Source organism: Macaca mulatta, chromosome 3 (genome assembly GCF_049350105.2).
Source record: "Macaca mulatta isolate MMU2019108-1 chromosome 3, T2T-MMU8v2.0, whole genome shotgun sequence".
NCBI classification, from domain to species: domain Eukaryota; kingdom Metazoa; phylum Chordata; class Mammalia; order Primates; family Cercopithecidae; genus Macaca; species Macaca mulatta.
This window is the reverse complement of record NC_133408.1, coordinates 171,846,185-171,873,231: the sequence shown is the minus strand read 5'-3', so window position 1 is coordinate 171,873,231 and position 27,047 is coordinate 171,846,185. Positions and strand designations below refer to the sequence as shown.

Genomic DNA, 27,047 nt, shown 5'->3' with positions numbered 1-27,047 from the left:
TCCTGGAGAGGAAGAGCCTTTTAGAATGGGATCCCAGGGTGCTGCTGGGGATCTAGGAGCTTTTCCTGCTACCCCATTTCATATCCTCCTCTCCCCACCTTTCCTTCAGGTCCTGAGCTGTGTCAGCCCAGACAATGCCAACAGCCCCGAGGTCCCAGTAAAGATCCTCAACTGTGACACCATCACTCAGGTCAAGGAGAAGATTCTAGATGCCATCTTTAAGAATGTGCCTTGCTCCCACCGGCCCAAAGCTGCAGATATGGATCTGGGTGAGTAGGCTGTCCACCCAGGGGCTGTCCTTGTGGCTGGTCCTGAACACACCTCACCTTCTCCTGTCAGCAGAGGCAGGGCTGGGGTAGAGATCCAAGGGGGAGAATCACTGGCTGGAGAGAGTCAGGCATGCCTGGACCCCCGAGGAGCCCATGGGGTTGCCTTCCTGGACTGCTTGGAATTGACCAGAGCTGGTCAGTGAACAGTTTGCAGAGAGGAGGCCGCGAGTCACTTGGTAGTCTGTTGGTGATCTGCCTGGCAGGATATGCCTCTGGGGTCCTTTGAATAGCAGAGGGGTGGGAAATGAAGGAGTCATGTCTGGAAAGAAAGGGATTTAAGGGCAGAGTCCGCTAGTCCGAGCTCCTGCGTCCCAAGGTCCTGCCACCACCTCTGTCGTCACCCGAGGCTCTTCCCTTCCACTCAGTTCTGTGGCTATAATTTTTGCCGAATGCCTACAGCTTGAGGGAGCTGGATCAGTGATAGAGAATGGAGAGAAAGTATAGGGAAAATGAGATATGACAGCCTGCTGGGGAGAAGGATGACATTTTAACTCAATGTTCCATGAATAGATCTCCCAGCCTCTATAAACAAGGGCATGCTGGTTAGGGCCACCTGTACTTAGAGCCAGTTATGGTTTGCATAAGCATTTCATAGGATGCTATCCGGGGGAAATCCTCATGGGGAGCCCCAGGATCTGAAGAGGCCCGCGGGGAAGAGAGGTGGTTCCAGCATTGTGGGCCAGCATCAAACACATCTAGATTTGAGTCCTGGTGCCTCCACATCCTAGCTGTGTGACCCTGGTCAAGTAACCTGTGTGTATGCCTTAGTTTCCTAGCTGTAAATGAAGATAATCATAGTGCCTGCCTTGTAGTAAGAATTCAGTGAGATCATGCATGTAAAAGCCTCTTTAATGCAGTGTGTGGTCCATCATACACATTCAGTAAGTATTGGCTGCTGCTGTCACTGATTATGAGGATAATATAAGGATACTGAGTGTGCCTGTTTGTTGATGCTGGGCATGGAGGGAGAAGCACTGATGTGTGTATATGCTCGTATCTGGAGATTCCTGGCAACATAGTGGTGGGAGGACCCCTCAGACGCCTCTAATCCATCCATCTGGCCTCTAAGCTGGCTTTGGCTAAGCCATCCAAGACAGACGGGCATCTATGCTATTTTCTAGAATCCAGAGGGAATTTTTGTCGCCTCCCACTGCTTCACCCCACTCCCTCTGAATTCTGATGCCTAAAGATTCTTAGGATCAGGAAGTTGTAGCAACTCCTCTAAATTCTCACTTCTTTATTTAACCCCATCTCCTCTCTCTTGGCTCTTGGCTGAAGCTGTTTGGCCCTGTGCTCTGAGCTTGGATGCTGAGGGAGGGAGACTGGGTGAGCATGTGTCTCCCTCCACTGTGGAGGTGTCTCTGAGTATGCTGTTTCTGCAACACAGAGGAAGCCAATATGTGATGTGGTGGGGAGGGGTGTGAGTGTGTGCTCACGTGTGTGCCCTTAGAGTCAGACCAGGCCTATGTGTCTGTGTGCATTTGATTTGCTTTTGCTGCCATGAAGATCCCACAGACTCATAGGGTGAAGGAGCCTGTCATGGCCCAGTGGGAGACAGAACAGTTCCTGGAAGGAGGATTTTTGTGTTCCCCACGTCCAAACAATTGAGTGGGATACTCCTTAAAGGGGTTTTCCAGGGAGAATTGAGTTTGGTAGTGGAACCAGCTAGCACCCACTGTTCCTTTGTTTTGTCTGTGGGCATCTTCAGCTTTGCAGGGTCCTTAATGCAATTCAGGTGGGAGGAGAGTCCAGACAGAGTGGGGCCAAGAGGGAGAGCTGTGATAGGAGCAGGCTCCTTCATGCTGGAAGCTGAGATTGCAAAGGTGTGCCAGAACACAGAAGGAGCACCTGCATGCAGCTGCATGAGGAGATGTATGCTTCTGTGCTTAAGAATAGGTGATTTTCCATGGAGGAGCTCACAGAAGGCAGCCCCGTGACCTTCGTCCTGAGAGTCCCTTAAATCGCTCCCTCAAAAAGCCTGGGAGCACAAGCCCAGCAAAGCAAGTCTTTTATGGGATGCAAAGCCTCCTGAAGCCAGAGTTCTAGACTATCTGAAGTGGAAACAGCAGCAGACAAAGCAGGCACAGTCATTCCTGCCATCCACCATGATGAAAGGAAGCCCAAGGGCAGCTCTGCAAAAAGGACCTACCTGAGGGTGGCTGGTCTCCCCAGCTAGAGGCTGCACAAGCCAGGGAAAGGTACCCACTTCCAAGGGGAAACAGGTCTCCAGTGCTTACTATGACTCTTCAAGCTCCAGGCACCCAAACAAACAGAGGGGATCCCTCTGCCATCACATTTGCTGCTGGGCCACACCTGGAGAAATAAGATCCCCACAGCAGGGACAGATAACAGGGAGAAGCAAAGAGAGGCCTGGGGCAGTTTGAACCTTAGGGCCCCCTCTCACTGGGAAGGGGCATCTCGCTCAGCTGCTCAGCAACGTCTCCCTGCTCAACCATGATGGGTGCTCTTCTGAGAAGTTCCCTTTTTTCCTTTTAAATCCAGCATTTGGAGCTGCCCGCAAAGCTCTAGGCTTCTTCTTACCAAAGCTAGATTGCATTGCAAGAAAACTGGGGCCTCCTGAGAGACCCAAATGCTTTTTCCACACCGTTCAATCACAGCCCCCAAGAGGAGAGAGAGGCAAGGAAAGTTGTTCCCATCATGTAGGTGAAAGTGCTTTGAAAGCCTAAGAGCAATTTACAAGTGTAAGGTGTGACTATTTATGCCAATAGGACGCATAGCACATTGGCACTCACTCAGCCCCAAGTGCTGGACAGGGCCAAGAAGCACAGCATGACCCCCGACTTTCTCCCCCTACCCGCTGTGCTTTCTTCTCTCACTGCTGAGGGCATCCAGCAAAGGCTGCCTTCCCTCTCCTGATGCCCAGCCCTTGGCACGACAGGAGCACCCTTCCCAGGCCAGCTCAGCAGGAAGCAAAGACATTTGGCACCACCTTGTCATTGTCCCAAGTAAATCCAGCCCAACCCTCCCGCTCTTGCTTGGCTTTTGGCTCCTGCCTTTCATCATCGCTGTGGCCCCTGGCTTTGCCCAACTGCTCACTCCTGACATGTCTATTCATTGCTCCTCAGAGCTCTCCCACTCCTCTCCTTCTACTCCCTCACCAGACTTGTCCAGGCATTAAGGAGCTAAGACAGGAAACCACGTTAGTAAGGGTTCTCCAAAGAAATAGAACCAACAAGGGTTGTGTGTGTGCGTGCATGTGTGTGTGTCTAGAAACAGAAAGAGAGATTCATTTTAAAGAAGTGGTCACACAATTATGGACACTGGCAAGTCGAAAATCTGCAGGGTTGGCTGGCAGGCTGGAGACCCAGGGAGGAGGCGACAACGCAGTTCAAGTCTGAAGGCCGTCTGCTGGCAGAATTCCCACTTTCTCAAGGGAGGTCAGTCTTTTGTTCCAGTCAGGACTTCAACTGATGGGATGGGGCCCACCTACATTATGGAGAGAAGTCAGCTTTGTTCAAAATCCCCCCTGGTATAAATGTTAATCTCATAGAAAGACACCCTCACAGAAACATCACGAATACTGTGTGACCAAATATCTGGGCACTGTGGCCCAGCCAAGTTGACATGTAGAATTAACTATCCCAGGAACCGCAGGGCCCACTTTCGCTGCAATCTGTTGGAAGCTGGGGAAGGAAAGCGACCCCAGCGGGAGGAGTTGGGACTGAGGCGGAGCTCTAAGGCACAGTGCCCAGGTAGCACTCCCCCTGCTACACGTGAGGCTGTCCCCACAACCAGGTTTACGTCCCTTTCCACTCACAGGTATCTGGGCAGGGTAGGTACCTGTTTGCATCACTTAACTCTCTGACAAACATGAGAAGATCCTACCCTGTGGCCAGCTCTGTGCCAGGCATGGAGGTGCCAAAGTGCCTAGGAGAAGTTCCCCACTTCTTAGCAGACTAGCAGAGGCAGGACATTTTTCTGTCTGAACTAAGGAGCTCTTTTCCTCCTCCCTTCACTCCTCAAGGGAAATCATTGGTGCCATTCTTTCCCCTGCACAGATGGAGAATCTGCAGCTCAGAGAAGCACAGTGCCTGGGCCCAGGTACACAGCAGGGAGGTAGAGAGAACTCCGATTCCCTTCACACGCAGTCTCCTCTGCAGCCCCCATTTCCTCTCCCTTCTGCCACTGTCCATGACCTCCAGAGATTCCTGTAGTTTAATGCAAATGCTCTATCAATAGCCCCAGAACTCCACCACCCTCTCTCTGTCTTGCGGCTCAAGTCGAGCGAGCTGAAAGGATATATTTTTTCAAATAAGTAATTCCTGTAGGCAATAAAAAGATACACTATCTTCTGAGTGAAATATAAAGAGTTCACAGCAGCTGTCTCCCCAGTTTGCATTTTCCTCTGCACCTGATGGGAAGGACAGATAAAGATAATGGGATTTTTCTTTCTTTTTTATTTCACCTCCCTCTCTCCCTGGAAGGTGGAAATGTAACAAATTGGATTGTGAGTGTGTCTGTCCTTTGTGCTTGGTGCCTGGAGCAGGGCATCCGGCTGCCGGGCAGAGCTGCTGCGAGAGAGGTCAGAGCCAGCAATTTTCTCTTGGTGCCATGCATATGAATGCCAGGGTCACCTTTCCTCCTTCCCACTGACACCACCTGCCTTCTAAACTCTTCTTTGACCCACCACACCGCCTGGACTCATGCCAGAGCCCTGTGTTCCACATTCAAGAATATCTACTAAGTTCTAGCTTGTCTCTCTCAAATCAGGAAGTGGGGCACAGCCTGCCTTTGCCTTTCACTCCCCAGGCATCCCTAAATAGCAACAACAGACCAGTGCACAGCACTTTACAGTTTACAAAGATCTAGTACCTTCAGTGCAAAGAATGCACTTCTATTCAGGAACTTCTTCTTTTAAGCACCAGGTGTCATAGTTCAATCATGTTATATTTGGGAACTTGCTGTCACAATAATTTTTTTTTTAAAAAAGAACATTTTTAGAGGGTCACCCCTCCTGCTCCCAGGTGAATTTTCTGGCCTTTTTAGCAGACACACCCTGATCTTCTCTTGGCTCTCCCAGCTCTTCTCTGGTGCCTGCTCCCAGCACTTCAGCTTGGCCAGATGTTGAAGGTCTCAGGGCTCTCCGCCAGGTGTTTCCTTGGGGCTCCCTGCTGACAGGCATGCAGAGCCATGAATCTTGTCTCCTCCTCCAGCCTCCTTCTCGGCCCAGGGTTTGGAGGGTAGAGTGGGTGCTGTGTAGGGCTGGTGTGTGCTTCTAGTGAGAACCTGTTCACAGTGCCCCCAAGGTAAGGAAAGGTGGCAGGGGTGGAAGTCCAAGCATGTGGTCATGAAGGTGGTCCTGCGTGAACTGTGCAGGTCGGTTTTGCTGGCTCTGCCTAGCCTAGTTGGTGCCTCCTTCCACCCTTGCCTTTCTTCAGCAGCCCTTCCTGAAGCTTCCTGGGATGGGTCTGAGGAGAGATGATGATAGGAAGACTGGAAGGGGAGTTAATGCAAAGCCTGAAGGGTCCCCAGCCTGGGTAAAAGGAGGTGCATGTGCACATGTGTGTGTGCATGTGTGTATGCACATGTGTGTGCATCTGTGTGCGTGTGTATGCATGCATGTGCCTGTGTGTGTGCCTGTGTGTGTGCGCGCGTGTGTGTGCGCGTGTGTGTGTGTGCGTGCATGTGTGTGTGTGCATGTGTGGGTGCCCTTGCACCCACCTGCATATCTACACTGTGAGGGCCAGAACTACAAGGTGCTGTGCACCCTGGGGAGAGTTTGCCTCTTAGCATGGCACCTACTGGTGGGTACGGGACTCTTCAAGAGTCAGACCAGTGGGGTCCTCCATGCCAGCGTCTCCTTCCAGGTTGGCCTGCGGAGGATCTCAGCTTCCCACTGCCAATTACATGGATCTCCACACACTTGGAGGCAAGCCAGGTTCCCTCTACCTCCCCTTCCTAGAGACTCTGCAAGCACGACCTGGCCATCTTCTGAGCATCCCTGAAACCCACACCCCTAAGCATCCCTGAAACACGTCTCCACAGCCATCTCCTGAGCGTCCCTGAAACCCACACCCCTTCCACACTGGCTTAGCTTAGGTCCTCAATGCTACTTCTGCTTTGAACAAAGACGGCCATCCGGGCAGGGCTCATGCCTCTTTGTCCCTCTAATAATGCTCTCCTCTCCTTATCCCCTCTCTGCTCTGCCAAGGTATCTGGGGCTGGCCTCAGCTCAGCCCCAGATACCTTGGCAAGGCATGCTGGATCTTTCTTAACTCAGGTCCTGACCTCCCTACACCTCTCCAGCCTCTCCTTTCAACTTTCTCCTGCTCAGACTCATCGATCCCTAGAACTGTGGCATGAGTGTCACCTTTGGACCAGAACACTTATCCCCCTGGCCAGCCAGCAAATGCCCACTCATCCTTCACAATTTAACCTGGGCAGCCCTTTCCTACCAGTTCCCTGTAGCTCTTCCTCCCTGTCTCACCCCTGCCCTGACCACTGGGCTCCTGCACAGCCCCTCCACACAAGGAGTCTTCAAGGGCAAGGGTTTATGTTTTACTCTGTTTTCTTGTTTAACTACCTCTCATGCCCAACTGGCAGTGCCCAGCACACTAGGGGCACAGAGTAAGTGTTCTTTGATGAATGAGTGAGCATGGAGCTGCAACACGTCCTGGACCTGGGTTCTGACCATGGAGACTGCGTCTTGTGAGATGGGACTCTAGGTGTCCTCTTTTGTAGGAGCAGGTGTTTGTGAGGAGTCACTCTGCCCCAGGATTTGCTTCAGCCCTCTCTGAGCTCAGCATCTCATAGCATTTGGTGCCTGGCAGGTATTTTCCGGCTTCTCACTGTGCCCTATGGGCAGGCAAAAGGCCAAAAGGCTCAGCCTTCATGGGAGGACTCTGGTCATTGGCTGAGCTGTGACATTGCCTCTCGACTGGTCCTAATGTGGTCACCTCCTACGGAGCAAGGTAGAGACTCAAAAGAGAGATATTTTTAGTGATATTTTTATAGGCAAGACAGAAGGAGCCCATCTGGTGAAAAGAGGGCTGGACCAAGCACTGGGGGACCTGGGTTCTATTTATTTTCATTACTGTTATTAAAACTAAGCACACATTGAATATGCAACAAAGCACAAAATTAGATACCACCCTCACAGAGGGCCTCCTGAGGCTGATTCAGCCAGCCGTGCATACCATGAGAGGACCAGGGTGCTGGCCTTCATATCTAAGGTGGCAGGGCTGTCTCATCCTCAGCTCACTCAACCTGACCTTGAGATCTTTACTTCTGGGGTGGGGATGAGATTTTATGAGCCCAGCCATGCACCTCAGGAGAAGGCACTGCTCCTGGGCTAGAGGGAAGGCACCTGCGATGGCCTTTGACCTTGGCTTTTCCTGGCCCCTGCTTTACTCAATAGAGCTCTATGGCTCAGACTTCTATTGAGAGAAGGTCAGGAAGTTGTAACAAGAGCACTCCAGAAAGCTGAGCCCATACCCACTATCTGATCTTCTTGAGACATTCCGTGATGAGTCTAGGGAAAATAGAGACCATAACTGGCCTGAAGAAGGGGTTTCAGGAAAGGAAGGAGGGCAGGTAAGCATGGAAGTGAAAGTGGGTTCTGGCCAACAGGGTAAAAGTAAGGAATTTGGGCAGAGAAGAGTGACATTAAGGGTTGGCTTTCCTTGTCAGCCTACTTGAATTATTCTGTGCCAGGGAATGTGGGGCTGCCCACCAGTTATACTCCACCCTCTCTCCTCCATTCCGTGTTCAGCTGGGTGGTCTACTTGTGATCCTTTCTTCTTTCCTGAAAGCCTCAGGAATGGAGCTGCCTATACCAGCTGCCCATCCCTCTGAGCTCTCTTTCATCAGGACTAGGTTGTAGATGCTACAAAGCAATAATTTCAACTACTACTTTCTTCTCCTTCTCCTTCCTCTTCCTTTTCTCCCCCTTCCCCTTCTCCTCCTCCTCCTCCTCCTCCTCTTCTTCCTCCTCCTTCTTCTTCCTCATCATCCTCCTCTTCTTCCTCCTCTTATTCTTCCTCTTCTTCTTCCTTCTCTTTTTCTTCTTTCTCCTTTCTTCTTCTTCTTTCACCTTTCTGATATTTCAGAAAAAAAGCACATAGTCAGCAGTTTTTTTTCTGTCTAGGAGATAACAAAACAATAAGCTTGAGTGATCTAAAAGCAAGCTAAGTGTACCCCTTGATTTCAGCCCCCTCTCTGTATATTGGCTTTTGGGGGAACATTCTTGACTTTTTGAGATAAGTCCCAAGGAGACATGACCATCCTCTACCCAGTCTTTTTGGATAGGGGCATGGAGGTAGGTGGACTCTCATTCTCATTCTCATAATTTCTGGGCATGACTCAGACAGGGTTGTTGAGTATGGCCGCCCAGGCTGTGCACTGCACAGCTCGAAGGGGAATTGTACATCATGGAAGAAGACCTGCCCTGGCGCCCAGAATCAGTCACCAACTGTCATTGCCTAATTTACCAGGCCATGTAGTTTATTCGGATGCTACTGAGATGTGCTACAATTCTTTATCAGCAAGGAGTACCACTGCAGCTGCTAAGCTAGAGGGCTGTCTCTCCACTGGCACCTTCTCCTTCTAGTCCTAGCAAGCCCCATAGTCACTTCAGTGGAGGAGACTCCCTTGGGGCCCAGCCAGAGGACTTAGTGTCCAGAGCTGAGTTCATTGCATCCCTCTCCCTAGCCCAAATATGAGGAAAGCAGAAGCTGGCTCCCTTGTGTGTTGTGCCTTACAGCTGTTCCTCCACCACATGCAGCCTCTGACTTAACCAGGTGCCGCTCACTATGCAAGCGGGGGAGACTCACTGACATATACTCTCCAACCCAGACTGGTGTCCGCCAGCATCCAACTGCACAGCACATCAGCTGTCTGGCCAACTTGGAGAGATTCCTCTTCCTTTGCTCCAGCCACTCAGAAGTGCATGCATGCATACCTCCATAAAATAAAAAACAAAAGAAAAAAACTCAAGAAACCAAACAACACAATAACAAGCAAAAATGCTAGTGACCAGATACCTCAGTGAGGCATTTTCCCCTTTGCCCGTTAGCCTAACTGCCCCAGACCGTAATCACCATGAGCAATCCCAGCTGTGACATCCACCAGACTAAGGGATGGATGGGCCCCAGAGGCTTCTTGCTCCAGTAAGCAAGCATGTAGTCTCTATGCTTTCATTCCTTTGACCACCTGACGTGAAGCTAAGCTCTAAATTAGGCAGCAGGGAAGCCCCAGGGACTGGAGCCCCAGGAACTGGAGGCAAGGGGCTTAGATTTTAGGAGCATCTCTGTTATTCCAAAGGGCATGCCATCTGTGAAATGGGATTGGCAGCACAGACCACAACAAATGCACAATGCAGGGAGGAATTGGTGCTCTCTGCCACAAATGTGGACCAGCCTTGGCAGGAGGGAAACGAGGAAGAGAATCTGAACATGTGGCTCTGTGAGACATAGGAAGAAATCCCTGGTGGGTCAAGCAGTGACTGCCAGGCCACTTAATCCAGCAACTAACCACACTCTGAATGAGCCCAGCATTCTTTGCACATTTCAGAAGTATCAGCATCTGAGAGGCATTGAGCAGGATCTGGGCTGCCTGGAAACCAAATGTTTGGCTTCTTGGCTGGAACACATGTTGCATTTTAATTTAAGAGACTGTTTCTCCTTTCTGGTGTGTGTCCATGAGAATGGTATGTGTGCATGCATGAGCTCATACATGTGTGTGCTGCATGAGTTTATGTGTGTCTGACATGCACATGGATTTTCATGCGTGTACATTTCAAGATAGGAATGTGCACTTCTGCGCCTACATGTGATTTGTACCAAGTATTGTGGTGGGGATTTGGTTGATGAGAAACAGCCTCCCATTTCCCCATGTGTGATCCATCAGTAAGCCCATGTATTGTAGGTGTTTGGGCCCAGGAGAATAATATGGGGATGTAAGTATATCCTTGTAACATCAAATAATTAGGTGTTGGATAGATTATAACGTTGATATCATTTCATCAACTTTGTGGGGAAGGGGACGCTCATGGGCATGAGAATGGGTTTTGCTGATTTTTTCCACACTCTTTGACCCAATCTCCCTGATAAGGGTGACACACCTGCCAGTTTCACCCTATGGCATGCACCCCTGGAGCAGATCTGGGGCCGTTCAGTGACTGAGCCTACAGCCTTGATTTCGTCAGCTCTAAGAGCTTCCAATCAAGCAAACAAGCCACGCTACCACAACCATGCCACTTTGCATTTGCCTCGTGCTTTGTCAAAGCTTAGTGTTTTATTATGTGCCCCTTTTGTTTGGCTAATACTTTTTGAGCATCTACTTTTTACAGATGTAGCCATTCCTAGCAAGCAGATGGGCAGGGGTGGGTAAGTGATGTTAGCCCCATTTTGGTCACATAGTTTGTTGGGATCAGAACCAGAACTGGAACTCAGGGCCTCTCTGCGTTGAGAGCTTTGGCACTCCGTTTTCACAGGAGCATGTGCTAGCACTTACAATGGATACACCCTTGAGCTAGCACTGCATAGGTTACCTACACAGGGGTCCTCAGCTTCCCCACAGGAGGGGTCAGAGGGCCTCTCTGAGATGCCACTGCTCTCTTGGCAGAGTGGCGACAAGGAAGTGGGGCAAGGATGATCTTGCAGGATGAAGACATCACCACCAAGATTGAGAATGATTGGAAACGACTGAACACGCTGGCCCACTACCAGGTGAGGGGAATGTGGAAAGGGGAGGAGCTAGCCAACTACAAGTCCCTTGCCCTGGAAATCATTGTCCTGGAATAACAGGGCTAGATACCAAGCCCCTCAACAGCACTCCATGTTCCGTTAGTGCTCCAGAGGAAATTGATGTCTCCCAGCCAAGAAGCCAGGAAACCCTGACCTCTTTGGAGATAACATGCTGACATGCACACTTTCTGCAGGGCACGGGCAGAGTCCCCAAGGAAGGCCCTCCTGAGAAGTTCCTCTGGGCATTTAAGGCTGGGTCATCTTCCAGGGAAGCACTGGGATTGAGAATGCTAGGGAGGAGCTCTTGCCAGGAGTTACTCCGAGAGAAGCCACAAAACAGAACACTAGTCAGTATCCAGATCTGTGTCTTGTTTTGCTCCAAGGAAAGCTGACAGCCTCCAAAGTCCCCTAGTTCTCCAGTAAGGCACCAATTGCCCCTTAGTGCCAAGTTCATCCTGATTTGTCCTTATTTCCTGGAGTGGCAGAGCTGCTGTGCCCAGGCCCTGAGAAGCTTTTTTCCTGTAGGTGCCAGATGGTTCCGTGGTGGCATTAGTGTCCAAGCAGGTGACAGCCTATAACGCAGTGAACAACTCCACCGTCTCCAGGACCTCAGCGAGTAAATATGGTAAGATCCCACCGAGTGTCCTGGGGAGGCCCGGGTGTCCTGAGCAGCTGTTGTCATGACAACAGCATAGCCAGAAGGCAGGAGACTCTTGGAGAGGGGAACTGGGGCATCAGAAAGGCTGACCATCAGGGAAGAGAGCCAGGTGGGGGAAGAGGCCCCTGGTTTCAGTCCGTCACTCTGATGCATAAGTGAGACCTTCATCCATGAGCAAAAGAGTAAAGCCAACTTTCATGGAATGTCTTCCAGGCTGTAAGATGCCTTTCCTTGTGTGATAGCTATTATCTCACATCATGTTCATAACAATCTAGTGAATTAAATAATTATTATTTCCCCCTATTATGCAGATTAGTACATTATAACTCAGGTGCACAGAGGCTAAATGATTTGTAAGAGCCACTGTTATTTTGCAGTGGAGTGCAGGTACGGACCAGGTGCAAGGCTCTGCAGTGGTGGGGAGAGGGTGCTGGAGGTGGGATAGAAGCCAGAAGGAGCCCTGTTCTGCCCTATCTGTGTGCTTTGGGGCTAGTCATCTGACCACTATGAGCCTTGGTTATTTATTTATTTACCAAAAGAAGAGATTGAAAAATCTACTGACCGAACAGGGTCATTCTAGATAATAAATAGATGAATACAGAGAATAGTTCCTGCACACAGTAGGACCGCCATTTCATTTTCCTGCTCAGTACTCATTTCACAACACTTCACAAACACTGGCAGGAGTTTCAGCAAATAAACAGGAATAATTTGGCACAGGCCAGAGGGGAGGACAGACGAAGGTGAGCAGGTTACCAGGCGATTACTCATCCGATCAGCGGTTATTAAGGGAGACAGGCTACCTGCTCTTAAGTGTGTACTTAATTGGCTGCACAGAACTCATCCTGAGACATGACTTGAGAACTCTAACAAGGAAAAGCGTTAAAAAAGTACAGGCTTATATTTTTTACAAATTGAATAATTAAGGGTTGACACGATGCAGAGTACAGGAAGGAGGGGGAGATCTGAGTGGGTAGAATTAGCCACAGATAGTTTCCTGGAGGTGGTGAGAAAAGCATCCCAGTTTCAGGGAATGCACCAAACCAAGGCAAGGTGACAGCACCGGCCAACGGCAGGAATGATCAGACAGTCGTTGGCTTCCGCCAGAGTGAGGGATGCATGGTAAGGTGATGGGCTAAGGCCTTGTGGCCTCACATACATTTGGGGGTGATCCTTGCCTCGGCAGAAAACATGATCCGGTACACGGGCAGCCCTGACAGCCTCCGCTCACGGACACCTATGATCACTCCTGACCTGGAGAGTGGAGTCAAGATGTGGCATCTAGTGAAGAACCATGAGCATGGAGACCAGAAAGAGGGGGACCGGGGGAGCAAGATGGTGTCCGAAATCTACCTGACCCGACTCCTGGCCACTAAGGTATCAGACTTGAGAACTGGGTGCAGGGAGCCCAGAGGCTATGAAGAGGGACTTCGTCAGCCCACAGAAATGCCAGAGTAGCCAGTACCCAGCATTGGTGCTGGTGCCCACTCTTATCCACCCCAGGAGGCACTGCTGATCAGCCCCTGTACCAAACCTCAGAATCCTTCTCAATCCAGCGCTCCAGGCAAACCCCACCAATACATTGGTGTTGGCATGCAATCTGAAGATTTGTTTCTATCCCTTCTCCATGCCCTTCTGAAATGCTGAGACTCTGACTGCCTCTTTTCACATTCTTCTGCCATGCCTTATAAAAGAATGGTTTCCTCTCTGGGGTATCCTCTACAATCTCAAGTGGGGGAAGTCAGGGCTCCATCAGTGACTTCTCAGGCACCATTTCTTTTTTTCTTTTTTCTTTTTTTTTCTTTTTTCTTTTTTTTTGTTTTTGAGACAGAGTCTTGTTCTGTCACCCAGGCTGGACTGCAGTGGTGCAATCTCTGCTCACTGCAACCTCCTCCTCCCAGGTTCAAGCAATCCTCCTGCCTCGGCCTCCCAAGTAGCGGAAACTACAGGGATGCACCACCACACCTGGCTAATTTTTTTTTTTTTTTTTTGTATTTTTAGTAGAGGTGGGGTTTCACCATGTTGGCCAGGCTGGTCTTAAACTCCTGGCCTCAAATGATCCGCCTGCCTCTGACTCCCAAAACCTGGGATTACAAGTGTGAGCCACCGTGCCTGACCCCAGGCACCATTTGTAATCCTGGTTCTGGGAACATTGCTTACCTGCAGTGCTAGTCTTTCACTCCTGAGACTGGGCTCAGCTCTGCTCTCTGCAGAGCCAAGTGAGTCACTGTTCATTAGCCAGTGTGAGTAATGCCCAAACAAAACCAGCAGATTGTGTTTGTCTGCTCTAACCAAGTGAGTGTTCATTAGCATTTGTGAAAAGTGCTAAAATAACACCGCCAGAGGGTGTTCAACCAAACCGTGTTGTTGGCAGAGGAAGCCTTACGTAGGTCCAGTCATCAGTGTTATATCTCTTTTCCTTGTGCAGGGGAAATTTAAAGCTGTTAGAGACAGACGAAATGGGAAAAATGATTTACATGGACTTACCCAATTTCACCCAAGCGGGGTGGACTGTATACCATCCTCCCCTGCCTAGGTCTGTGAGGCAGGTTTTAAAAGCCATCCTCAGAACTACGTGAGTTGAGCTGTGTCTGGACATATCCCACCTCTCCAGGGCACACTGCAGAAGTTTGTGGATGACCTCTTTGAGACCATCTTCAGCACGGCACACCGTGGCTCTGCCCTGCCCCTGGCCATCAAGTACATGTTTGACTTCCTGGATGAGCAGGCTGATAAGCATGGCATTCATGACCCACACGTCCGCCATACCTGGAAGAGCAATTGGTGAGTGAAGGGAGGGCAGGGGGTACATCGGGAGCCCTGAGCCCACCCAGCCTTGAGTCAATGGTGATGGGACTCTGGGCCTCCAGGAGAAGGGCTGGCCAGAGTCTGTTTTCATCAGCAGGGACTCTCAGCAGGCACATTCTCTGGTCCTCCCCATCCACTCTTCCTAGATTTTTGTGCTCATTCCCTCTTTCACTTCCCTCTAGTAAAATCTGTCTGTGCATCTTTCTTTCCTATCACTTAGTCAGTTAACAAACATTTATTGAACCAGGTGAAGAAGCAAGAAATAATATGCCAAATGTCACGGCCAGGACACTCTCCCATCCAAGTACCTCCTGGGTGCCTGTGATTATGCTAGACACTGAGGATCATGAGCTAATCAGACATGGCCCCTGCCCTCAAAGAACTGACAGATGAGGGTGAGAGGCAAGGTAGTGTGGGACAAATGCTGTGGAAGATGGAGAATGTGTCATGTGCAACCGGATCTTAGAAGGGCAACATCTAACAGTAACTTGCAAGCAGTTTTGAAACACACCTAGGAAACAACCAGGTGAACAAAGGGCATTCGTATTCTGTTCAAGCAGTTGCTCTCTTCCCATTACCTCCTTTTCCAAGTTCTGTGTGGTGAAGAGACCTGCCCTTAACCACTATGTCTTCCTTTGAGACAACAGGATTCTCCAAGTACTAACTGACACTCTAGGTGTTCTCCCCTATGACCCCCTCTGTCCTTTTAGCATGGAGCATCCTTCCTTTCACTTGTGAGTAATTTGTATTTGAGGTTGAAATTTCAAGAGCTCACATCAGTATTCAGCACTTAGTATGGAACCTTGCGTAAAGCTGGGTCTCAGTAATTATTGATGAGATGCAGGGCCAAGGTGGTCTCTGGTTGAGAGCTCTACCTGAGGCAAAGCTGGCTTATCCTTTGTCCCATCAGTTCCAGAACAGCCTCCCTGCAGCTTTTCCATGGTGCCTGTCCCAGGCTCTTCTTCCCCAGATCATTCTTCTGAGGCAGTGTGGGCCTGTTGCCCAGCACTGACAACTGCTAGGATGGGCAAGGCATTAGAGCTCAGCCAAGCACCCTGGCACCTAGCCCCAGGCCCCAAAGCAATGCACAGATGAAGGCAGAAGTCAGACTTTGGTACCAAAACTGTGTTAAATGTAGTATGCTCTGGCTCCTCATCTTCTTCACCAGGAGAAGAGACTATCCCTGCTGAATATGAAAAACCAGGCAGGAACCAAGGTTGAGACCACAGAACTGAAGTGTGGGGTTTGCTCCCACATTAACTCCTGGTGAGAGAAGACCTTCATGCTGGGGTTCTTCCAAACTTTCTCAATAAGACTCAAAAATCTAGATTGCTCACTCAGTGTAGCAAAACTGGGTGATGCGATTTCCTCCTTTGAAAGCTGTGCTGGGTCTAATATCTCCCAGGACCTGCCTCTAGGTAAGATGCGTTTAACTCTCCTAGACTTCTAGACTTCTTGGCATGACTACTGGGAGCTGTTTGGTGGGGCATGTCCCCAGCCTACCAATCTGCTTCTGTCAGTGAGTCTTCCTACTTACTGCCTCCACTGAATGTTAGCAGCCTTCAGAAGATTAAAAAAAATGCTCTGCCCAGAACTTCTCTTGGTCCTAGCTGGAGAAAGTTGGGTATTTCTAAACATTTCTACCTGCTTTTAGTAGCACATTGCAGGAATATCACCTACAATGATATCCAAACCATTTGTTTTCACCCCGTCCCTCCTGCTGGGGTGAGGACACCTCCAGGGGTGCCATAATGTCCTTGGAGTAGAGCCAAATCCTTGGATCCCAGCTCTTCCAAGTACTCAGGTCTGAGCAAAGGAAACCCCAGGAAGTAGACAGTCCTGCTAGGCTCAAGTTCTCCCATCAAAGGACACTTTCCCCCAACCCTGACTTGATATGTTGCTATGCTGAGCAAGACACAGTAAGTCTGGGAATTTTAAGATCTGCATATTGACTTGGAGTTAATTGTCTCTGATTGAAAAGTGATTATTTTTTTATTCCTGGCCCAAGGTGTAACCCACCCTCTCCCCACCCTCTTCTTCCACAGTTCCCTACCTCTTCTCTTTTAAATAAACCTCCTGCTCATTTAGCCTGAGTGGCTGCAATCAACCAGAGATTAGTGCCACCACTAATGTTAATAATATGCTAATATTTCATTAGGCGGGAGCCTTGGGTGAGTGCTGTGGCTTCCCTGTTTGCTGTACCTGTCAGCAAAACTGGCTTGAGGACCAGGGAGCATAGGGGAGAAAAAACCAGCAGGGCAAATGTGGACTCTCAGAGTCCCTATTCCTGGGTGCAACTTCTGGAACAACAGGAAGATATGAACAGAGACTTCATTAGCTGAGAAGTCGTGAGTCCTCCATTCAGGGCTCTGACCCCAGCTGTCAGGAAGCCTGGGCAGCTGGAGTGACCCCTGCTTTCACCTGGGTGTTGTGGCTCTCTGAGTTTTTCTGGACACCATCCCATTATTTCCTATTAGGGATTTCCAGGGATGAAGGAAACACCGCCAAACATTGTCAGACCTCAATGCTGCCTGCCTGAGTCCCGCCCTGCACACTTTGTAGGAACTTAATAGATCCTTGTCGACTGATTGGCAGTCTTGAACATTAGGTTTTCCTGTATTAATAGCATTTGTTATTTGTACCTGCTGGCTGCTGGGAGATAGAACAAGTATAGAAATATTGTACTGGTTCTATTGAAATGATGTAATTCAAAGAGTTTAAGTTCTAAGAAGCAAGCCAAGCACATAATTAACATTCTAACTATTACCATCAGTGAGAACAACAACCAAAACAACAATAAAACATCAGGGGAAATGGCAGGAGGCAGAGGTGGGAGCAGAGGGAAGGAAGTAAGCAATCCCTTGCATGGTGCCTAGTCCTCTTTCCCACCTGCGTCCCAGCAGGCTGTTTGGAAGCCATAGGATTAGAGCCCACAGGGATGGCTACAGCCAAAAGGGGCAGACGGCAGTTTCTCCCAGTGTCCCAGGATTGGGACATTTTAAGCAACAGGTTAACAATAGCAGACTGCAGGGCACACTTTTCCCTCTTTGTCTTTGTTGATGCAGATTTCCTGTGTGCAACCCATCCTCCACCCCATTCCTCCAGGCCTCACCCTGCTAAGAAACACATAGGCCTGGCACGGTGGCTCACGCCTTGTAATCCCAACACTTTGGGATGCTGAGGTGGGCAGATCAACTGAGATCAGGAGTTTAAGTTCAGCCTGGCCAACATGATGAAACCCCATCATACTAAAAATATAAAAATTAGCCGAGTGTGGTGATGGGTGATTGTAGTCCCAGCTACTCAGGAGGCTGAGGCAGAAGAATCACTTCTGAACCCGGGAGACTGAGGATTCAAGAATCACTTGAACCCAGGAGACTGAGGTTGCAGTGAGCTGAGATTGCCCTACTGCACTCCAGCCTGATGAGCAAAACTCCATCAAAAGAAAGAAAGAAAGAGAGAGAGAGAAAGAAAGAGAAAGAGAAGACAAGGCAAGGCAAGGCGGAGCAGGGCAGGGCAAGAGAAGGGAAGAAAGGGAAGGAAGGAAAGAAAGAAAGACTTACACAAGTTTTAAAACTCCCACCATCAAGTGCCCCCTTTATGAAGGCATTCTGGACACTGCCCTCTGGGTAGACTTGATGATTCCCTTGGTCCCATGTTGGACCCTACACATCTCTGGTCCTAGCACCAACAGTCCTCCCGGCATGTAGTCGGTTTCATGTCTGCCTTTCCATGAACCTATCACAATGCAGGCTTCTTGAGGGCAGAGGATGTGTCTCATTCATCACTGTATCCCCAATTGCAAGCACAGTTCCTGGTGGGCAGGAGGTGCCAACCAGAAGAAGCAGGGAGGGGAAAGAGGGAATACGATGGGGCCCATGAGGTGGGTGAATGTGGGTTTTCAAGCCTGCCAGCTTAGAAATGAAAAATCAGTCAGCTACACTGTACTTCTCAGCCCCAGTAGGAGTAGGCTGAGAGGCCCAGGCAGGGAGGAAGGGTGTGACTTCTGCCAAGTCATACAGTAGATGGCAGAGCGTCAGATACGAAGCCTAGATTCCAAGCAATTCCTTAAAGTTTGCCAACTGGATACTCTTGTATCAGGCTTAGGAGCAGACAGACAGAGTTAGAAATTCCACTTTATAGCACACATCAAAGCTGCCTTTTAGGCCAAAGGGAAGATGATGAGCCCTGCCACCAAGGCTGGGTATCAAGTCCTCTCAAGTACCTACCAAGATTATATCTCTGGATGAATTATTCAGCCTTGGCAGTTCTCAGTTTCCTGGAAGGTAAATTGGGGCCCTGCAGACCTGCCTTACCTCCCTTCCTGGGCACATCCCGTCCCCAGCATAGAGAAGGCTCTTAAGTTCTATTAGTTCCCCAGGCTTCTCTCCTTCTCCAGAGACCCCTCCTACCCACGCCGCAGCCCCACTGCGCCGTCTCCCCTGACTGTCTGCCTCTTCCTTCCACGCAGCCTGCCCCTGCGGTTTTGGGTCAACATGATCAAGAACCCGCAGTTTGTGTTTGACATCCATAAAAACAGCATCACAGACGCCTGCCTCTCTGTGGTGGCTCAGACCTTCATGGACTCTTGCTCCACGTCAGAGCACCGGCTGGGCAAGGACTCACCCTCCAACAAGCTGCTGTATGCCAAGGACATCCCCAGCTACAAGAACTGGGTGGAGAGGTGAGTGCTGGGCCACGGAGCCAAGTCAGGGCCCCTTGCTGGAGCCAGCAGCTTCCTCCACAAAAAGTCCCCTCCCCGTCCAAAACCAGCTGTGCTTCCAGATGAGTCATTCACAAAGCCTGATCCTGCCACTGCAACACCCACACACCCACGTCCCAGTGCTCCTGTCCCCTGAAACCAGAATAGGAAAACTTGGCCAGAGGTTGCTATGATAGCTCGGCTTCCCTGGATAACAGACCCTGGAGCCTAGTGGCTGAAATGCCTTCTAGGCCCAGAGAGGAGATGTGCTCCTAGCTCTAATCTTCACCTCCCACCCCCCAAAAAATAAATAAAAACTGTCATCATAAGACTTCAAGGGGCCAGACTACATCATTGCAGCAGAAAAGGCTGGAGGCCTCTACCCATCTGCTCCCGTCTGGCTGGCAGTTCCCAGCATTCCGTGGGGATGTTTTTGTCACTGTCTGAACAGCTTCTCACTCTCTCAGCCCCTTGCCTCTCACGTGAGCTCTTAATGCCCTGGGTCTTGCAGTGTTGTGATCAAATCCCAGTGTCCTGCAGAGCTCTCGTGGCTGAAGGTCCTCCTGTGAGCTGCAGGGCTGGGCTCCTCCTAGGGTGGCGCTGACTCATGGTAAAGAAGGTTAATGGTTTGTCTGAGCTGCATCAGCTCCATACGCCAAGCACCTGAACTAAGCAATCAGCTGAAGCTTTATTTATTCATCACAGCAGCCCTGTACTAGGGAGAGGACAGGAACTGTAAGCTCCTTTTATGCCATGAAGGTGAAGAAATATACATGTGGAATGGCTAAGTAATCTGCCCAAGGTGATTTAAGGGACCAAGATGAAACTAGATCCCAAACCTCTTAGCTGACTCCCAAATAACCTTCCTACCTCTTTGCATTACTTTCAGACAGGACCTCTGCCAACCCATATGGTGCCTCTGTATGGTTTAAGAAAGATACCCCTTCCTACAGAATGAGGTAGCCCCACACCGAGTGTGTTTGCTGAGTGTTGGGCTTTGTCAGCCCCAGCTCGTCCTCTTGTCCAAGTATCTTTGTGCAGTGAGTAACCTGCACAACCCTACATGGCAGTCCTGCATTTAGACTTTCTCTTTATTCCAAGTAGCTTAAATATAAGAAACCTAGAGGGAAGCTCAGATTTGGTGCCTTTTTGAAGAGTAAAAGAGTTCAGAAGGTGTGCTTGACTTGGTGACAAAATGTACTTTATCATTTTGCCTATGATAGAGACAGCCTCTGTCTTTATACTTGAAAATTGCCTTCCCTTATAAAAAGGAAATAACTAAGAGGGAGTAGAGTCCTGGCCACCTCAGTGCATTAGTGTCACTGAAAGAGTTTGATTTTGTTTTTCCCTGTTCCCTCTGCCCTGTGATACCCTCTCCTCCTTTCCTACTGAGGCAGGTGGTGGACATGCCACCTCGGCTGTCCAAAAGGAAACTAACTCTTTTGTCCTAGTGTCTGATTATGTCTGAGTCATCTAGACGTGTTCTTACCTCCTGCTACATAGACAGTGGCTCACTCTTCCAACAATAGAGCCGCCAGGACCGGGCCCTCCAGCCCCTCCCGTGTGGGCAGCCAATTCTTTAGCAGGGAGAGGGGAAAGAGGCAGCAGTGGGCTGTTGGTCATCCCTGTGCTACAGTGTCATTGTGATAGTGCCCCAGGCGGGGAGGGGGGAACCAGGGTTGTGAAGGGCTGGGAATATTTGTGAAGTGTCTGCATAAAGGACACTTCCCAGAAACAGGCTGCGTAGTCAGAGCTGAAGCTCATGCATGCATGGGCCGAGGAAGTAGTCTCCTTTCTGCTTGGTGCTCAATGAGATTTGTGCCATGCAGCTGCTGCAGGTCACAAGTAAACTCAGTCCATTGGGTTATTTTTAGGAGTGATTTGATGGTTTCCATTTCTTATCCCACTCGTTTCTTAGCAACCACTGACACTCTGAAGAAAGTCATTCACTTACTTGAGGCCCCAAATCTTTTCTCCTTTCCGGGACTAGGGTACAAAGACAGACAGATCAAGAAAACAGCACGGACAGGGCTGAAGTCAAGCCCAGAGGGCTTCTTCACTCAGTGATGGAGGGACAAGTCCACTCCCATTCCCAGAGGATGTATCCTCCGAGCTTGTCTGGCTCCCTCGAGGGGAAAGTAAAGTCTGGCAGGGCAGACCTCACTTGGTACCACAGCACACCTAATCTCCCACTTCCCCATTCCAAGGACATTGACAGCCTGCAGTTGAGGATGATGGTAGAGTGACCTGGCCACAGCTTGTTCACTTCTGAATCTGCTTGCCTGCTGTTGGTCAAATGGAGACAGTCCTCCCAGGACTCGAACTTAGAGGCTCACTGCTGTGGAGTGTGCCCTGCATGTATTTGGGGAAGGCTTTCTGTACCATCACAACTGAAAAATAAGGCTTACCCTGCCTTGTCCTCTCTTCAGAGCAGGTGAAAAAGGGAAGCATATAAATTCAGGAAGCCTCAATAACTCTTGGTTGAACAGCATAGATGATTCTGCCAGTATGTTGAGTCTTCTAGAAATTCTTTATCTAGCCTCTCACTCATCTTTTCATCTGTCCTCCCACCCATCCCCGACTCATCCTTCCATCTAGTCTCCCACCAGTCTTCCCACCTGTCCTCTCACCCATCTTTGAGCCCATCCTCCCACCCATCCTCTCACCATCCTCCCACCATGCTCCCATCTGCCCTCCCTTCTCTCCTCTCACTCATTCTGTTACCCATCCTCTAACCCATCCTCCTGTCTGTCCTCCCATCCATCCTCCCACCTGCCCTCCCTTCTCTCCTCTCACTCATTCTCTTACCCATCTTCTGACCCATCCTCCTGTCTGTCCTCCCATCCATCCTCCCACCTGCCCTCCCTTCTCTCCTCTCACTCATTCTGTTACCCATCCTCTGACCCATCCTCCTGCCTGTCCTCCCATCCATCCTCCCACTTGCCCTCCCTTCTCTCCTGTCACTCATTCTCTTGCCCATCCTCTGACCCATCCTCCTGTGTGTCCTCCCATCCATCCTCCCACCTGTTCTCGCTCCTGTCCTGCCATCTATTTTTCCATCTCTTCTCCCATCTCTCCTCCCACCCATCCTTCTACCTGTCTTCCCTCCCACCATCTCCCCACCCATCCTCCCCTCCCATTCCTGCCTCCAAGTATCTTGTAATAATGGTGGTTTGTAGACCCACTGTGGATTCCCAGTATTCACTCCCCTCATATAAGAATTTTAATTTCGCTGTGGCCAAATCTGGAAAAAGGGAGAAGAGTCTCTTGGTTTCCAATTAGCAGTTAACTGCTACCCTCATCTTACAGATGAAACCCAACAGTGTCATCACCATGAAATGGTGTGTTGTGATCAGTTGTAGTTTTTGTGTCATTACCAGTAGCAATACATTGCACACTTTAGTAGTGATTTTCTCCGATTTTAACTTGGAAGAGTTGGAAGGTCATTCTTGCAGCAACATTGGCCTCACTCACTTGCCATCAGTCAGCTTTTAAGAAGTAAGTATAATGGAGTCGCAGCAGGCCACTGGGGTTTGGATTAGAGTGTGCCACACATTTGAATGTCATCTATCATGTGTGTCACGGCACGAAAAAGGTTAAGAATTTTAAATATTTAAATATGCCTCCTATGGAAACCATCCAGTCAAATACATAAAATGGTGACAGCTCGCCCTGGGAGCAATACTAGAGGTGAGATATAGACATTTCATTAACATATTCATTAATTCATGGGTCAAACATTAATGGTATCCATCATGAGTGAGTTGGGTACTTGAAATGCATTGAACTTGACCCTTTCTTTGCAGTTCCTGTGGTCGGGGAGGCCACACAGACAGATGCTCAGCAGACCCCACGAGCATCATAGTGGGTAACTCAGGGTGTGGGGCCTCTTTCTGCTGGGCCCAGAGAGACCCTCCCGTGATTCACAGAGGAAAAGACTTTTGTGCGGGTTCTTGAAAGGTACATATTGGGGATATCAGAGCATCAGGCTGGAAATATCTTTCACTCCTGCATCTTCATCCTCAAGGTGTGTGGAGGGATGCCAACACTGTGTTCTTTCCAAAGAGTTTAGGGCACTGGAGACCATCTTCCCAATCACTACAGACCTATCCTAAAGGCAGATATTAGATACTCACGGTCACTCTCTGGGCCCAGGATTTCTGCTGGCATCCCCCTACCCCATAGAAATCCACAGACTAGGACCCTAGGACCCTGCAGCCAACAGTGGAGGATGCAGCTCTGTGGGGTGTTGATCTTTATGGCCTCTCCCAGAGGCCTGATGTCCGGACCTCAGGGGTGCTGGCCTCCTCCCTGCTGTGAGCAGGTCAGCAAAGAGAACTAGGGAAGGCCAGTGGTGGGACCAGCTCCTTCTTAGCAGGTCAGGCTTGGGGCAGCTCGGAGGGGTCCTGAAGGACTTCCTGGAGATGGGCTCACCTGCAGGCAGAACGCCCACAGGAGCAAGTTCAAGCACAGGGTTCCAGGCTCCCTTTTCCCTTCCTCAATGCACAGCCAGCAGATGAGAATGCTTGTTTAAAGTTCCTTAACAGGGCTTAATTATGTTCTTCCCAATCAATAAGGCTTCCCAGTGGAGGAGCCCAGCACAGGGGCCAGCACAACAGGAGCGAGAAGGAAGCAAGGTTCACCCGGCAGAGGTAGTACCATATGAGTTGGCATCAGGCACAAGGTGCTTGCTAGGGAGTGGGAGTGGGGGAGCAGGAGGGGTCAAGACAGCATTGGCAAAGCCCTGCAGAGAAGAGGGGACCACTTAGCAGCAGGCAGGCTTGGGATCAAAAACAGGGTAGACTGTCAGCAAGACTTAAGCCCCACACCCACAGACATTGGGCTGTCAGTGGCCACTCAGCTCAGCTGATTTAGAACTTGCTGAAGATGAGGTCACGCAGTTGGCCCACCTGTCACTAGTGTGTGGCCACAGACATGCCCTGGTTTGATCCAGCCTCTCCAGTGCAAAGACGACAGGAAAGAGACAGGAGCTGCCCGGCAAGGACCTGACCTCGCAGAGAGGATGACATATTCAGGAGAGGCACGTCACCCAGTAACTCTAGATGAGATGGTCAGGGCCCCAGCCCTGTCCTATCCTACTCTCAACTCCCTGCCCTCCACCCCAGCAGCTCTCTCTGTCTGTCTCACACACATATATATACTTCTAGATATTCTCTTTGGGGAAATGGATAGGGCTTTTAGTGCGCTGCCATGAGGCAAGCCGCTGTGAAGGCACAGAGCGCTGGGCTTCTGTTGTTTCCCCTAGCGATGGTCCCTTCACTGCAGACACGGTGGCTCCTAACCTAGGATTCCTTACACCTCAGGGACTATAAAGGCAGCAAGAAGGTCCCTGGCACTGTTTGCAAAAAGCCTGACAGAGCCGCCTGCCTACTGTGATAGGTTCCGCAGCTGGTGAGAGAAATAACAGGAGTCTTTGCTTTTGGTGACAGTTATGTCCTTTCCACGGGAACCTGGGTTTTTCACCTGGTCAGAGGCTCTGATTGTGTACAGGTGACAGAGTATACCTGTCTGGTGGAAGCTTGGAACTCAGCTGAGTTACCAGAGTTGCATGGCTGGCTGCTGGCCATGGTACCAAAAGTGAGTGAGGTTATTTGTTCACACTTTTTACCAATACAGCCTGTGAAGATAGCCCTTTACTTGACAAACATATCTTGCTTGGCAGACATGGGATCCCTAAGGGGACAGTGACGCAAATCTCCTTGGGAATGGCAAGGTTGGGAGCTACTACTGAAATCTCTGGTCTCCCACTGTAAAATGGAACATTGGCATTTATTGCATTCCAGAAATGGTGACAGTGAATCGAGTCTCGCTGTAATTGTACACCTGGAATGTCATTAAATTACTCAGAGCCCTGTGTCCTAAGGTACCTGAGGATGTGTTTTGTGGCAGGTGATAGGCCTTGAAGAGAACAGGCTCTTCTGGGGTTGGAGCAAAGAAAGCATAAATGAAACAGGAAGGGGTACTGGGCCTTGGGGGTTCTGAAGGTGGAAGAGGGGCGGGGAATGGAAGAAGATGTGAAGGATGGAAATCCAAATGAGATGGGGGCAGGGCAGCCTGTCTGAGTAGCCAGGCTGCTCTGAGAAAGGCCATGTTATTACACCCTTGGCCTTGTTGCCTGTCTCAGGCTCCTGCCCAGCCAAAATGCTGCCAGTGCAACAAAGCAGTTGGCAAAATGTCCGGTATGTGGCCAGGGCAGTCCCTTCTGACCAGCCCCTTCCCTTGCCAGGGAGCACAGCTGTCATCTTCCCTCTGCCTCCCCATTTTTCAGACAGAACAACAGATCTGCAATCCCAGTACCACTCAGAGCAGGGAAGCCATTCCAGCCCTCACTAGCCCAGGGATGCTGTGGGGCAAATTGAGCTGTCATTCCATTGCAGGCCCTTGAGCTGATGACTGGGACAGTACAGGAAAACCATCTCTGCCAGTCTTCACCCACCTCCTGGGCACTGATGGGAACAGTTGGAGGTCAGGGAAACAGCACAAGCCTGATGGGGTCCGGGTTGGAGAAGTGAAGGATAGGGCTGGGGTTCAGGGGGAGACTGTCCCAGAGCCTCTGACCAAGATTCGAGTTCTGAGAACTCCCAGGGTCTGCCACTGTCGCCACTGCTTGTGCAACCCTGAGGGTGAGTGTCTTTCCTTAAACTTGGTGCCTAGGTGCCTTGCTTGATGCACCCTAATCCCTGCCCTGGAGACTGTCCTCCCCCATCCCCTCTGATCCTAGGTTTTAGGTTTACTTTCTACAGCATGGCAGCCACAGGAACTTGGCATGGGCTGGATTGGGCTAGGCTGAGCCGGGCCACCACAGGGCTTTGAGGTTTATGATGCCCCCCGTCATTGTAGTTACCTCTTCTCTTTTATGCAGTCCACAAGCCCAAAAGTGCATAGGAGAGGGTGAGAAGTGGCTGTCTTTGGGGGCACTGAGGCCTTTCAGTTCCTCATTAAGAAACTGCACAACTCCCCTCTGGCGGGGGAGTTGGGGTTTGGTGCATAAAATGTCAAATTGCAGAAATTAAAAATGTAAATGCTGGCATCTAATTAACCAGTTGACAGCAGTGCACAGCTGCAAGTGACAGTGACTGATTGCCTTCTGCCAGTCTCTCCCCTAGCAGCCTCAGCGCTGCCTCCTCCCATTGAGCCCCCCGAGAGCGGAGGACATCAGAGAAGAGCAACCGCTTGGAAGAGCCTTCGGGCCCTGCTGGAGGAGATCCCTTGCATCTGTGGAAGGGGTGTTAGAGAAACTCAAGACGGCCTAGACCTCTCTGTGTGGTAGCTGAGAGCAAAGAGCATGCCTGAGGTTGGGCCCCTCTGGCTCTCGGTTCCTCTCCTGTCTGCCCTTAGACAATGTCTTGGCCACTCCCCAAATCCCTTCCCTCTATGCCTCGTGCATCCAGAGCTGTAGAGGGCTCTTCCTGGTTTGGACCCAGCAACCCAGATGAGAGAGAGACCACAGTGGTCCCCAGGTGGTCACAGTGCAGGTACCCACTACCTGGAGTGCACGCTGAGCTCATGGCCCCAGACACGGTGCTGGGAGCATCCATCTCTCCTCTACTCCGAATGCATGATTCCAGCTTCTCCCTACTTCCATCCCTCCGCAGGTATTACTCTGACATAGGGAAGATGCCAGCCATCAGCGACCAAGACATGAACGCATACCTGGCTGAGCAGTCCCGGATGCACATGAATGAGTTCAACACCATGAGTGCACTCTCAGAGATCTTCTCCTATGTGGGCAAATACAGCGAAGAGGTAAGCTTTGCCCTGCTCCAGGCCCATTGGGATGGAAGGGGGCAGAGAATGAAGACAACCCTGCGGGCCTCCATGTA

General features: G+C 50.3%; 1 protein-coding gene across 1 annotated transcript in view; it reads left to right on the top strand.

The window, feature by feature from the left end:
• PLXNA4 (plexin A4) overlaps positions 1-27,047 on the top strand; it is a 446,344-nt gene that overhangs the window by 412,773 nt on the left and 6,524 nt on the right. The window contains exons 25-31 of the mRNA XM_015134941.3: positions 110-269; positions 10,914-11,017; positions 11,561-11,660; positions 12,880-13,070; positions 14,308-14,477; positions 18,973-19,185; positions 26,820-26,970. Coding sequence (XP_014990427.1) covers positions 110-269; positions 10,914-11,017; positions 11,561-11,660; positions 12,880-13,070; positions 14,308-14,477; positions 18,973-19,185; positions 26,820-26,970 — 1,089 coding nt within the window. The remainder of the gene's footprint in view (positions 1-109; positions 270-10,913; positions 11,018-11,560; positions 11,661-12,879; positions 13,071-14,307; positions 14,478-18,972; positions 19,186-26,819; positions 26,971-27,047) is intronic.